The following is a 15,031-nucleotide window of genomic DNA, read 5'->3' on the forward strand; positions in this document are numbered from 1 at the left end:
CGATATCTTACTCCAGCTTCACTCCCACCTGTTCCACCCATCGCCCAAAATTCTCCATCTTTGCATCTGGCTCATCTCGAAAAATCTGTTGTCGCTTTGGGGTATTTGAAGAGAGTCGCCAAGACCTTTACTGAGACGCATTACCAAGACCCTCTACGACCACAAGTGAAAGCATTTAAAGTTTCTTATCATGCTCGTAACATCACCTAACCAACCACTGTTCTCACAGGTTGCAAAAACATTTGTGATCAACTCGGAGGTTTAAAGGGTCCACTTTGGCTTCCTATCTTGCTGCAATCAGCTCTGTCATTGCCACTACAGCCGGATCGAAGATCTCTACTGTTGCTGGGCTACTGTCCCACATTTGATCCTACTAGTTGGCTGACCAGTCATCTTGATTCTGGCCACCTATTTGGGATCTTAACGCCATCCCCCACCATTTGACTTCTGCGGACTTTAAGACATTTTTTTCTCCTGGCCATTATATGGAGGGATGTTTTGAGAAGTAAGATATGGTCTTGGCTTCCCGATTTCCCTATGACATCTCCGTCACCTATGTTCAGGGCCTCCACAAATTCGGTCCCATGGTCCTGGCGCCACAACTGATAATTGCACACCAGTGCAGATAGACGATGCGTGTACCCACTACTGCAATCAATACTCCTGATATCAGTACTCTGTATGCTGTACATACAGAATAAAACTTGGAACTATCACTCCTGTATTTATTGTCTTTATTATTTGGGTTCCCAGACAAGAGTACCCATTGGAGGTTGTGGCATCTCGTCTGCAGAGACTCTGGTCTTCTACATCGAAGTCGCTGCAAGGAGCAGCCGGTTCGGCGGTTACCCAAACCCTTACCTGCCCACCTCTGCCTTGTTCGTGTGATGTATCAGTAGTGGCTCAAAGATCCTTTTATGGATATTGTCGATCATTCTTCTGCGTGTCTAAGCATGTTTCAATCCCTCGGGCGTGATTGATAGGTTTGAAGAAGCGTTAAAAGAGATGTCGAACTGGCTTATTCTGTTTTCTGTTTGAACGATTGACTGGCTATTCACAACTCCACAGTCATTCTTGAAACAATGGCAAATGTGAAAACCTGAAACACATGATATACCCGATTTCATGCTGTTTCGTCCAACTAACGTACAGGGATCATATTGTGGGTTGTGGGTTTTCCCACTCACAAGTTATTTTTTTTACAACACTGGACAGTATTTTAAATTTATTTATTTGTGTCACTGTTTAGCACCGGCTTTGTAGTCTATTCAGGCTAAAGTATCTGTGCTCCGTTGTCTGTGGGATACATGCACAGCAGTGTGAGATAGGATAAGTTTCAAAATTTGTGAATTTTACATTAAATTTTATGCCCTCCTGACATGCTATGTGCCCTCCCAACTATCCCTGCATCACAGCTCCCCTAGCCTATACTCATTCGATGAAAGACAATGAGTTGCAAGGGCAGTTGATCGCATCGTATAGGTCGCTATGCAGGAGATTTACGGTACATGACCCATTTGTTTGGGTGATGATGTTTGGATGTGTTCGGATGAACTGTTTTTAGAAGCTGGAAACTTTGTTTCCAGAGATAGACCGAAAGAAGAAGGAGGAAATGCTTAGTGTTAGATAGGATAAGTATTATAAAAATACAATTTAATGTAAACTTTACAGTTTGTTTTCTATATCAATAGACACTACAGTGTATTATGCTACAGCTCTGAAGTGCCTGTGCTAGCTCTTCTCATCAGCATACTATGTGATATGCGAGTTTGGAAGAGACTGATGGCTGCAGCGGCAGTGCTATGCCTGCCTATTGTATTGATCTGAAGATGTTGTCTGCTTCACTCTAGCAGAGTCTGGTGAAGTGGCAATGATTATGTCCAGCCACCTGGAAATGTCAGCCAGTCAAGGCTGGCTGTCCCGGGCAGAGCACTGCTCCACCCAACCCCAGCCAACACAACCCAAATCAGCTTGAGTACCGATATGCAAAGCCTAATGAAATCTTACAAGTATATGTGTAATTACAAAAAGAACCAAAATATCTGATTTTCTGATCTAATTCAATATTGAATAATGGAGGTTATGGTTTATGGCACTTGAAACGAAACTATAGTCTTTAATCTACAACACAGGTGTTTTTAGCCACTGATCTGAAGACCCCAATCAAATAAATTATCTGACTAGGTAATTTATGCAAAATGACCAAGTTTTGATAATTTGTTTTTGTGAAATCAGAAAAGTGACATATTACTTTCTTTTTCTTCTTGAACATACATCTAGCGTAAAGTATGCTGAGTTGAAAGATATGTTTGAGAGTAGACTTTGTAAACCAATATTGATTTTCTAAAAATAGACTTGTTTTGTCAGTACATTGTGTAAGCCTGTTGTAGATTATGGACTTGTACAGTTTACTAAATGAACTAATGGTATTAGATTTGTTTATTAGGTTAAACCAATTGATTGGGAGCGAATTCCCAGATGTTCTGTTCATGTCATATCTTCTGCTATATTCATGATAGTGTCATATTTAGATGTGATTATCAATACCACCAAGAGTGGTTGTGTACATGCAACACTGTAGAAGCTATACCTGGCTCAACAGTCAGTTTTGCAGTTGTCTTTTTCACATATATGCTTTTTATGGCAAATCCAACATGCAAGATATTTATTTGTTGAATATTTAATTTTCATATCCCATATCAGGTTTCATTATGCTTATCACAGCTTATGAAACTTTCAAATAGACAAAATAGTTTCATAATTAGAATATAGAATAGATGGCTTACTTATTTTGCTTATTGTTCTTGTTTTTCATGTGTTTAGAAATAAACCAAAAGTACACACTAATCATGCAAATAATCTATGAATGTGTTATTTATGGTATTATGTAGGTGATGTGTATGCATAGACATGCTGAAACCATGCAAAATGAATCTAAAGACTAAATGAGCATTTGGTGATGTGTTATTTTGAAACAGTGTGAGGGTATGAAACTGTATGAGAAACACAATTTCATAAAACAAGGTTTCTAAACCATCATCAGATGAAGTCTGTATTTGATGAAGTAAGTCCAATGTACAGAAAATGCCCATCCATTTGGCTCGGTGAATCTGCTGTTATTTCAAGTGGCTGGTATCATAGCAGTAGGCTATGTACAAAAGTAAACAACTTAACCGATAGTATGGCATACAGTTAAAGCCTTGACAGATACAACTCCTAGTTGGTAATGTTGATAGGCAATGTTGCCCCCTGGTCAGTTGGGTGTTTAGTTACGTTATTGATTACATGTCAGCTGTTTTGTGTTAGTCTCCATGTGAGACCTTAAATCATGTTGCCTGGCTTGGCAACCAGTAATTAGCATGATCAGGGTTATTTGAGTGTGATGTCTGAGTATAGAAACTTATTATTTGTTAACATAATGACGTGAGATGCTGATGGTGGTGAGGAGATGCTGATGACAAGATTGTAGTTAATGATGGAGTAACAAAATATATTGAGTGAGCGATATATCAAGATGTTTCAGCACTGTTAATGGAAGTTTGAATCTTTTAGTTCTGTGACAGTGAAGTAAAATGGTCTATGAATTATGTATGCACATGGAACATTACTTGGTTATTGTGTAAGTGTGTCTGATCAATAATGTTTGTATTGCAGATGATCAACCGTGTAGAGTATGTTCACAACAAGAACTTCATTCACAGAGACATCAAGCCCGACAACTTCCTCATGGGTATTGGGAGACATTGTAACAAGGTGAGACTGAAAGCTACACTTGTCACATGCTGTGTCATATGATAATTAACATGCATGCATATTAATTTACATGTTCCACAATCTGCTGTTAGATGTAAATGTACTTGTGTACTTAACATGCTTAAATGGAGTGTTTATTTGAGAAATAGAACCAATCAGAGTGTCTTCTCTGCAAGAATAGATTGTGTCCAAATCAAAATTCTTATATGATCCCAGATTAATGTACATTGTGATAAATCTTGATAAAATGGCTGCTATGGAGTGTATTCTATGTTAAGTTGTTGTTTCCATGGCAATGCCCCTGATACCTTTTTGTATCGTATTGACACATTACTTCAAGGCAGTAATTGGCATATGTCTGCACCTCCCAGCATAACTGTAGCATCTGCATGAAACAAGTAACTTTTCATTCAATTTTGTCTTGTTTCAGGTGTTTATCATAGACTTTGGCTTAGCTAAAAAGTACCGAGACAATCGCTCCAGACAGCACATACCTTACCGAGAAGACAAGAACCTGACAGGCACTGCTCGCTATGCCAGTATCAATGCCCATCTGGGTATAGAACAGAGTCGTCGGGATGACATGGAGTCTCTTGGCTATGTCCTCATGTACTTCAATAGGGGATCTTTACCATGGCAAGGGCTGAGAGTAAGTATAATTTGGTTTATTTTGAAATAATGATTAATAATAATCTTCATTTGTAAAGGTCAAAGGTAATCTTTTGCCCTTTTATCTGTGAGCCTGTTAACCTAGTTGTAATACTTGCCGATATTTAACTCAGTAGTCTAATGGTTGATGGCATTCAGCAGCATTAGAAATAGGCACTAGTCCTATAGTCCTTGCCAAACTGACGAATAGTTAAGGGATCCTAAGGGCTAGTAGAAATTTGCCCTTTTTAAGAGGTTTGCTATATGTTATCATTATAAGGACTAGTGGGCTAAAACTATTAGTTTCTATCGCTGCTTTCAGTAGCCATGTTAATGCTAAATTCAATATAAGCAGCTAGGGTTGTTTTGTTTTTTAATTTATGAAATAAGTTTTTGCATGTTTATTTGTTGTTTAATGCCGCACTCAGCAATATTCCAGCTATATGAAGGCAGTCAGTAATTAATTGAGTCTGGACCAGACAATTCAGTGATTGACTTCAAGAGAATTGATCTACGCAATTGGGATACAATGACATGCATCAATTAAGTCAGTGAACTTGACCATCAGATCCCATTAGTTGCAAGCATGGGTTGCTGAAGACCTTTTTTAACCCGTATATTCATGGGTGTATGAAATAAGTGAGTAGCTCAACAAATGTATTAACGACACCCTTTCCTGATGCCAATCTTTATCTGTGTTTGTACATAGGGTATGATTCACTGTTCATGTGACACCTGTAGTGTTGAGATGAGACAGCTGCAGCGTAACAAGTGCTGATATGCATATAACAATTATTAGCTTGCTGTGCTGTTGGTGAACAGGTTTTTAAGGGTTGGTGGACTTGTCTTATGTTTTGTATAATCTTACTTGAACAGGCTGCCACAAAGAAGCAGAAATATGAGAAAATTAGTGAAAAGAAGATGTCAACGCCAGTCGAAGTCCTCTGTAAGGTAAGGGATAATCCAACTTCAGACCCTAATTGCACTAAACAGAGGATAGTAGTTCAGCTGTTTATCTGATCCACGCTGTGTTGTTACAGGTCAGTGATATTTCTGACTGAATTTTTTTAAATATCTACAGCGACAAGTCATCAGAACATAACAAATCTCCTTCCCCCCACAATAGCAAAAGGCACATCTTCAGCCCCTAGTTAATACATGTACATGCACAAGTTTTGATGAAAATGTTTTCACGATAAAAAGTTGAATGTATCAGTAATCATACATCACTATGTGCATCACCTTAGCTGTCACCATATGACCCACATAATGTTACAATCGTTTAAAGTTACGGATGTAAAATGGCTTGTGTTGTGCAGGGTTTTCCAGCTGAGTTTGCCATGTACTTGAACTACTGCCGAGGCCTACGTTTTGAAGAGGCTCCTGACTACATGTACCTGCGACAACTGTTTCGGATCCTGTTCCGGACACTCAACCATCAGTACGACTACGTGTTTGACTGGACAATGTTGAAGCAGAAAGCCTCCCACCAGGCAACACAACAACAGATTACTTCTACTGGTGTGTAGGATTTGGCACTTTGTTCAATTGCAATACAAATTTGATACTTGAACTTTTTACCTGTGAAATTGTTTTGTCAGATCTGAAAGGACATATTTGGCAAACAAAATAAATACTTAGAACTGATTCACTTACTCAAGTGTTTTGTAAACATTTACTGATTAATCATTATCACTCAAGGATCAAATCATGAATGTGAATAGAAAAAATCTAATTAAATAAAAAACCATCAGTATGATGGAAAATATTTTTACTTATTTAATATCATAGTTTGCAACATAAAAACATCTATGATAAGACAAGGAAACATTGCAACAACAAACAAGCCTTAAAACTGTATCTGTATTTTTTTATTAAAATGATAAAATATAATTGGAAAATAAAATCAGTCTCAGATTTCCTGAATGAATCATCAGGTGGAAACTAAATATGATCGATCATCAATGAAGTTTTTGGTGTACGTTATTTATTTTCCTGTGATGTGTATTGATATCATCCTGTTCTTTCAGCGAAGTGAATGGACGTTGCGGATATACCAGGCAGCATTGTCCCGAGGCTTAACTCGCTACCACCCACCTCAAGTCATGTGTGTGTGGTTTGAACAGTTTCATCATAAACAAGTGGATGTATATTGATGTCTGAGAGAAAAACTGTCGATACCAACATAGTCGGCCGATCAACTTATCATCTACCAACCCTGTTTTCTCACATAGATTCATCTTTCCGTTACCAGAGGGGTTTTCACACAGAGTATCAGCTCTTGTTTTTTGTTATTTGAGTTATTTTGTAGTGTGCTAATTGATTGGTGAAACTGCATAGTCTTATTAAACCGAGGCATGACATTAACTATAGGAAAGCTAGATAATCAGGTTTCTTAATTTTGCTATCAGGAGCAAATTTGTTTATTGGTGAGGCAGCTTGTTGACCAAATTCTGGAGGAGAAAATGTATCTTGAAAATGCTGTGAAGAGACACAAGTTGAAAGATGAGTGAATTTGAAAGTGCAAATTTTTGCTATTTATTGAAATTATTTGTATTTGTGTTTGTCGTGTTTGGAATAACAGGTATGTCAGATTGAAGGGCTGAAACTCATCAGTCATATTCATTGTAAATCAAGTTGGCATTCTTTGTCCACTTTTTCTTTATCATACATAGTTTGAAACACACACTAACTACACTAACTTAAGATGTGTATTGGCAATGTTAACACACTTTAACAAGAAATCCTTTATCTTCACAAATACAAGGGTGGGTGATTTGATTGTATAGTTCTGTACATATGCAAGAAATTATAATTAAAAATGTCACAAGTACTTTTTGTTTATAGTGTATCATAATGAAGCTTATTTGACTTCACCTTTTCCTTAGATTGAAAATAGAATTTGGTTACTTAGGACTTGGAAAACAATGAGAAGATTGTTGGGATTAATAATTCAATATTTTAACATTTCTGCCCCACCCCCATCTCTGTTATGAGTCAATGTCCCATGTCAGCCATCTACATGTACCTGAACCATCCATCAGATCAACATGGGTTTGAAGTCACCATCATAAGGTCGGTATTATCAGTAATATGGCAACTCACTCAAGTCCTTTGTCATTGATACCAAAACAAAGTCTCTTTCTCTTTTTTTCTCCTTTTACAATGTACAGTTATGTATTTAACTTGTTGAATTTTACCAGTCATTGTTATGTATTTTGTGTGTAATATATTTGTATATTATTTTAAATATTGAGTTTGGTTGGATGTTGCTGTAAATATTTCTAGAGTAGGTGCAGACGTTTTTTTTGGGCAAGTTTGACACTGGGATGAAAGGAATGTAATGGAACAACACATCTGTAGAGGACGCCTGTATGTAAGATTATTATGCTGTTAGCGCAGGCTCATCTGCCATGGATGCTGATCATATAGCAAACAGGAACTGTATGGTTGTGAAACAAGGAATGGAATAAACATTTATTGACTACTCACATTTCCTGTACAAGCAAGGTGTATTGACATACTACTGGCATGCTTTTGACAGTTGTACAAAGGCCCATCAATTTCACTGGTGGAAAAATGACCACTTTGTCTCTGGGAAGCATCCATGGAAGGGGGTCTGATGCGTATGTGTTATTCCTGTGTTGCCAATGCTGAGCTATTATTGTGGATTAGATATACCAGGGATACTGAATAATCTTTTTGTATGTGTGTAAATATTTCTTGGTTTGTCAAGTGAGTCACTTGGCGGAGTGACATTTATGTGTAAGATACATAGTATGGATTTGTGTTCTAAAATATTTTGGAGTACTGTTTGAAGATGTGTGTATCTAAATGTCTCTAATGCTAGCTGTAATATACTCTTGAGTGTCTTTTGTAAGTATACATATAGAGCTGCAAGTACAAAATCAAAGAGTGAAATGCTTGTTCAGATAACCCCTGGGTTCTCCTTAGTTACTAACAACCTCCTGTAGAATCAGGGAGCTGTGAATGTCTGCCTTCCACGCAGCTGAACCTGAGGTCATTAAACAGGTCTACATTTTGTCATTTGTTTTCCTTTTGAAGAAATGCGTAAAATGATCTTTACACTACCTCAAAGGTTGTTGAAATAATATCTTATTCTGTCAATATCCTCCAGTTCCTCTTCAATGACCTCAGGTATCACATCATGTGAGATGTCATACTACATTTTGCTTCTGTTCTGACAATTTGATGCAGCCTCAAATTGAGCCAGTCAGTGTTGGAGAGTTTGTGATTTCCTTTTATGGTTCGAACACTATCCAAAGTAATCATGTCACATGTTATGAGAAAACATGATTTGAACCTGCAATGACGATCACTTCCACCCAAGTATTGAACTGGCATTATAACATAATTTTGAAGGTTGAAATGTTAAAGCAGTCTGATGAACTTTATTTTATCAGAAAAAAAACAACAGTGTAATATTGTTATTTTAAGGTTGCAGCTATCATTGAATTTGATAAATAAATGATTGATATAAGATTGTTATTGTCTTTAATGAAGAATTTATTTATTCAGATTGGTTGTCTGTTTTCCAGATGGCATTTAAAACACATTATAAAGCATGTTTGAACATATTTAACTGTATGTTGGGTATATTGGGTAAAGTAAAAAATGATTCCTTAGGAATTCTTTGACCGAGGTATTTGTCGTATTTTCGCACATGACAGAGCAAACGAGTCTTCTTGCTGGTTACGGGAAGTTGGGTATTAACGCCACTTTTAACAGTTATATTGTGGCATGTCAGCTTAATGTGGGATGAAAGCCAGAAGTGATGCAGGTTTCAGATGTTTACCACTTCGGTATGGTGCTGACAAACCTGACATAATCGGGGCAAACCGGGATTGAAACCCACATGCAGGGGTATGGTGCTGACAAACCTAAAAACATAATCGGGGCAAACCAGGATTTCAACGCACAATCATAGGTGTCTCGCGTGCCCAAGGGACGCAACGACTGGGCCACCCGTGCACCCGGGATAGTGGTGACAAATGACACTATGTGGAAACTTTGTTTGAGCATACATGTAGTTTCCAGCTTCTAAAAACAATTCACCTGAAAACACCTAGCATCACCATACAACTGGGTCATGCACATGCTCCTTTTGCATAACAACTTACACTACCTAATCACTTGTTCACCTCTGCTATAACGTCCGAGCTGAGGGCATATTGCTTGTGAGATACGGTAAGTTTGGAAAATTTCAAGTAAATTGTATATTTAATCCCACAGATGGAAGATGGGGAGCAGATACCCTAGCCTTTATTATACATGTACAATTCAACTGTGAGACGTGCATGTGAACCAGTGAAATAAATAAAACTTTTTAAGACACTGCCAATGACACATGAATGGGAAAACACACCAAAGGCTGCGATATGATCCCGATATGCTCATCAGACGTAACAGCATGAGACTAGGCATAACGTACTGGGCGGAAAGTATGATAACTGTGTAGGTGTAAAGAAGGGAGCGATACAGCATATGACTTACAATCGAACCGGAAAGGATCACCAGCCAATCGATTCTACAAGACAGGATGCAACACTATCTCCCATAGACAATATAGTAGACTGCTCAGCTCTGACGAAGCATGAAAAGATATGCTATCAATCATGCCTGAGGGATTGAAAAATATTCCAGTTACATCACGGCATGTCGGCTTAATGTGGGAAGAAAGCCGGAAGTGATGCAGGTCTCATCCCTTTACCACTTCAGTGAAACCCACGAGCACGGGTATGGTGCCGACAAACCAAGAAACATAATCGGGGCGAACCGGGATTCGAACCTACAATCATAGGTTTCTGGCGTGCCCAAGGGACGCAACCCTGCACAGCGATTTTGTGGTGCCTTAGATGACTGGGCCATCTGTAGATGAGAAGAGGAACAATCGTCAACATCCACAAAGTGGGTCTTTGAACCAATACCTGTCAACGCAAAAACAAGCAAGTGAGCAGAATAACATAAAGAGACGGGAATCGCTGAAAAACGGCCTTGGCTTCGAGACGAAGACAGAAGTCTCTACAGACAAGCGAATCTATCCGCCAACTGGGTTACCATTCTGGGAGCCCAAAACTAAAATAATTAACAAAGAACACAGGAATGAAAAACATCAAGATTTTATTCTGTATGTACACAAGGCGTAGAACAACGAACTGCCCAGCTCTCCATTAGAGAGCTGCTGTGCCAGGAACAATGGCCTTGGACTTCTGTGACATAGAGAGGACATGATGATAGTGGGAAGCGAAGACTGTCTGACTTCCAAAAACAGCCTTCCATAATGGTGGAGTGAGAACAGTTGTTATGTAAGGCCATGGTAAAAGTAACAGCTCATTGGGAGCGGGATGAAGACTCTTCCAGGAGCGCTGAAGAGGTCTTTCATTTGCCAAGTAGATTCGGAGGGCTCGTACCAGACATGAGGAGAGATCTTCAAAGTCATGGATGACGGATTCGTCAATAGTCAATATCCATCTGGTTGTTCTGGAAGCTGGTTCTTCACTATGAAATCCAAGAAAGAAAAACCTTCCTGTTCTCTGATTGTTCAAACTGTCAACATCCAAAGCATAGGCCAGTAAGAAAACAGGTCTTGAAAGTGATCAAATCGAACTCCTTGCCATCCAGTGGTTCATAATTGTCTGAAGTGAAATGACAAAGGATGACGTTAACATCCCAGGTTGGAGGAGCATTATAGTAGCAATGACGGGACTTCATCGCAGCTAGATAAGTGGCCAAAGCAGATCCCTGAAGCTTTTTTCTGTGTAGATTTCAAATGCTGAAGGTATTCGGCCATCAGTTGCAGAGAAACAGTGGTGGGAGTGGATATTGCATGTTCGACAATAGGCCTCAAACGCCTACCACTTATGGTCTTAGTTGAGGAACGTTGAGTTACGTGCTTGGAAGGAGGGACCACTGTAGATGAGCCAAATGCAAAGATTGAGTGTCTTAAGCGACTGGTGTAGCAGCTGGGAGGTGAAGCTGCAGGTGAACATCATCTTGCCATAGAAGTCAATGAAACTTTTCGGAGAGCCAGACCAATGTGGAAAACCGATTCGAGTTGTCCTAAACAGAGGGATCGAAATCAGTGTGATTCTGAAGGACGCGAGGTATTAATCCGATCGGGGATGGAAGAAAAGAATCAGGACAGCTGAGTGTTTAACCTTGTAGCGAACAGATCAACTTGAGCAGATCCAACTGAAAAACCAACAGATTGACATGCCATTCCATTGTTGACGGTTGGTTGAGTTAGGATAGGGAGTCGGCTATCACAGATTGAGTGAGTGATTGAGTATGGTTTTACGCCGCTTTTAGCAATATTCCAGCAATATCATGGCGGGCGACACCAGAAATGGGTTTCACACATTGTAACCACGTCAGGAATCGAACCTGGGTCTTCGGCATGACGAGCGAACACTTGAACCACTAGGCTACCTGACCGCCCCTCGGCTATCACAGAAACCACTGGAATTTGTCTTGCATGAACCTGAATGTTAAGGGAGTCTATGAACTGGAAGATCTACCAGGCGACTGAGCAATTGTCCGACTGAATAAAGAGGGGTGATGATCAGAGATGCCCTGACCGCTAGGACTCAGACACAAACATTTAGTGTTAACATCCACCATTTGAAGAAGTAATATTGGTATCTGGCAATCGTGGCTCTGAATAAAGGACTGGAGAAAGCATTGGACAGACCAAAGGTGAAGTTGACCCTTCAGAGTGAGGGCTTGTGCCGACATCAAAAGGCTATGGTTCTATTGCCATTGCCGTACACAGGCACGGTTGTTTGAGTGCTAGCGACCATCAAACATGAGGGCCGAACATCTTGCCCAAACAGGTTTCTCAAACCGAGGCATACGATGCAAGCAACGTAAATATGGCATCTGAGAACCAGAAGTTGGCGGTCTGGATCAGGCGCTGTTGCGACTTGGAAGTTGCTGGATGATATTTGGCAGACTGATTCACTGTTCATTGATCCTTGGACGTGTGTCAGTAGAGAAGCCATTCCTTAGAGGAGCCACAATACAAGGAGGTTTGTGCCGATCCAGAGAGGTTCATCGAACCTTGGAGGTGCGTGGCTAATCCTTGTAGTCCTCCATACACCGAACCTTTTCGCGAGATCGTCGAACCCCGGGAGAGTGTTTTGTGAACACGAATCCCACGAATGTTCATCTAAAGAATGTCTTGATGAGCCTGAGCATTGATCCTGAGAGTGATGAACACCAGGGGAATGGTCCAACGCACTGGGGATCTGGAGTGACAAAGGTTGATGGTGAGAAGGAACAATCAGTACTTCGTCGAACCTGAAGAGCAGATGAAAATGCAAATGAGAGCAGTTCGGCTGAGACTCTCCCAAGGGAGACAAACATTTGGCGATATCAGCACTAGTACGGGAAGGTGATGAAGGAGATAAACGAGCAATCCTAGGTGCGAGAGAGGCTTCGACCAGCTGTGAAGGTAATGTAGGGAGGGCCAAACCTGTGTCAACCACAAGGACTTTCACATGTCCGAAACTGCCAGTTGAGCTGAGGTAGATGTGGACGGCATATTCTTCTCATTGGACTGGTTACTGGTTACAGGAGCGATAGGAGCGTCCTCCGTCAGGAAACTGTCGGACACGCCATCATCGTACTTATATAGTTGAGGCAAGAGGTTAGACGACCACAGAAGAGGTATATGTTTCAATGACTTTTCGACCTTTGTGGTGAATTGGAAGAGCCCTAAGGAGTTTATTCCAGGTCCTTAGATTTGGAAAGATGATCAGACTCTCTACGGTGACATTTATATAGATAAACACTGAAGGATTCTTCAGGTAGATTAGCTCATTCGTAACATTGTGCAGAAGAACTACAACAACCCCAAAGTCATGTGGGTCAGAGATAAAACCTGTCTGCACTTCAGACCCATTTGTTTGGATACTGACCATTGTGATGCTAGTTGTTGATTTAAAAGCTGTAAACTTTGTTCAAGAACATTTCCACATATGATCGAAAGAAGAAAGAAGAAATGCATTGTGTTTTTAATCTTATCCTAAGTAAATCAACATTTTTAGACAACACTGGACGTCACGATGGCACTCAACAATGGGGAAAAAATGTGAAGAAGCTGACAAGGTGACAGTGTTAAGATGACGACAGAATCTTTTACAGTGTGTTTATAAGCTCATGTGGCCTTAAACCACTTGCATGTTAGGCCAGTATCTCTAAAGCATTCTAATTAGAATTCAGCTTCCAACTTATGCTCAGCCATTTCAGATGATGTTAAACAAAAGTCAAGAGGAGGTGACATCTCTCTGGTCTGGTGCTTTAGGAATGGAGTTTGGCTACTTATACCCCACTTTTTGTTCACTGCTATTGGATACCTTCAGTTCAGTGAAGAAAACAATAATGCTGTTCAGTTTTTTTCAAAATCCCAAATCATTAAAAGGCACCATTTCACCACCAGACTGATCTGTATAGCAAGTTTCATCAAGAAATATTCAAAAGTTTTGTAGTTCTTCTCGGAAACGAGCACTAGCCAGCCTCAGTCAAACATGTCGTCATGAAAGAAAAATCCCAAATCATCAAAAGGCACCAGTTTACCATTAAACTGATCTATATAACAAGTTTCAACAATCTCAAAAGTCACTATCTCCTTCCAGTGAAATAACACTTTATACTGGGATCAGTAATAACTTATTTCATAAAATAGAACAAATAGAGGATATTTCATGTGTCAAGTGAAATATTCCGTTTCTCTCATCGAGTGACAGTAGCAAAGGAGATATTTCACAAGTGTCAGTCACGAGTGAAAATATCTCCTTTCCCCCTATCACAAGGTGACAGAAACAGGATATATCACAAGACACATGGAATACTGTAAATCTTCAAACTAACGTGCGAGTGAATTAAATGCAAATAATGCGAGTGGTCTTTGTTCACATTAATTGAACTTTGCATTTTTGTCTCCAAAATGTCCATCAACAATAAGACGACCTCACTGCACACTTTAGAAAGCAGAAATACCATATTGAATACACATACACGGTTTATTGAGCAGCAGTTGTAACAAGTATACACATAAGAAAAAGTTAAGCACCCCAGAAATTTGGGAGACCGAGTGTCTGGCATACAGATAGTAGTCAGCCTAGAGGAACCAGTCATACGATGTAAATCATTGTCGAGATAGTACACATTATCTGCGGTTTCTAATGCATGTACGAAGAAATCCAGTTTCCGGTAACGAGGTGCCTTAAATGCCGGAGTAAGGGACAGTTTGGACAAAAATCGTCGTCTCAAAGCTGAAATCAAGTCTGTAAGCGTGGGATCCTGCGAGATGGACGTAAGAGAGGACAGAATTGTGTACTTTTTATCAACATCTGGGCCAAGTGAGGGTGGGATCGAAGCCAACTGGTCCGCCAACCAATCCGGTACTTGGTTCAGTCCCAAGTTCGTCCAAGACAAACCAACTGAGCTCGCCGATGGGTAGTCGTATTGCTGGCAGAGGGGAACAACGACAAGACTGATGTCTGGAGTGAGAAGACCTGACAGTGCTGCAGGGATCCGGTGGCATGCTGATCAATGGTTGAAATAACAGAGGCGACAAAGTAGCAGAGGGCGCTGCGGAGGCGTGGTA

General features: G+C 40.0%; 1 protein-coding gene across 1 annotated transcript in view; it reads left to right on the plus strand.

Annotated features, from left to right (window-relative positions):
* The window catches only part of LOC139452824 (casein kinase I), a 37,599-nt gene extending 28,697 nt beyond the window's left edge, over positions 1-8,902 (plus strand). The window contains exons 4-8 of the mRNA XM_071234449.1: positions 3,655-3,753; positions 4,184-4,402; positions 5,278-5,352; positions 5,721-5,922; positions 6,432-8,902. Coding sequence (XP_071090550.1) covers positions 3,655-3,753; positions 4,184-4,402; positions 5,278-5,352; positions 5,721-5,922; positions 6,432-6,439 — 603 coding nt within the window. The 3' untranslated portion in view covers positions 6,440-8,902. The remainder of the gene's footprint in view (positions 1-3,654; positions 3,754-4,183; positions 4,403-5,277; positions 5,353-5,720; positions 5,923-6,431) is intronic.
* The last annotated feature ends 6,129 nt before the right edge of the window (positions 8,903-15,031 follow it).

The sequence above is a fragment of the Haliotis cracherodii genome, unplaced genomic scaffold, assembly GCF_022045235.1.
Source record: "Haliotis cracherodii isolate W230 unplaced genomic scaffold, xgHalCrac1.p SCAF_9, whole genome shotgun sequence".
NCBI lineage: Eukaryota > Metazoa > Mollusca > Gastropoda > Lepetellida > Haliotidae > Haliotis > Haliotis cracherodii.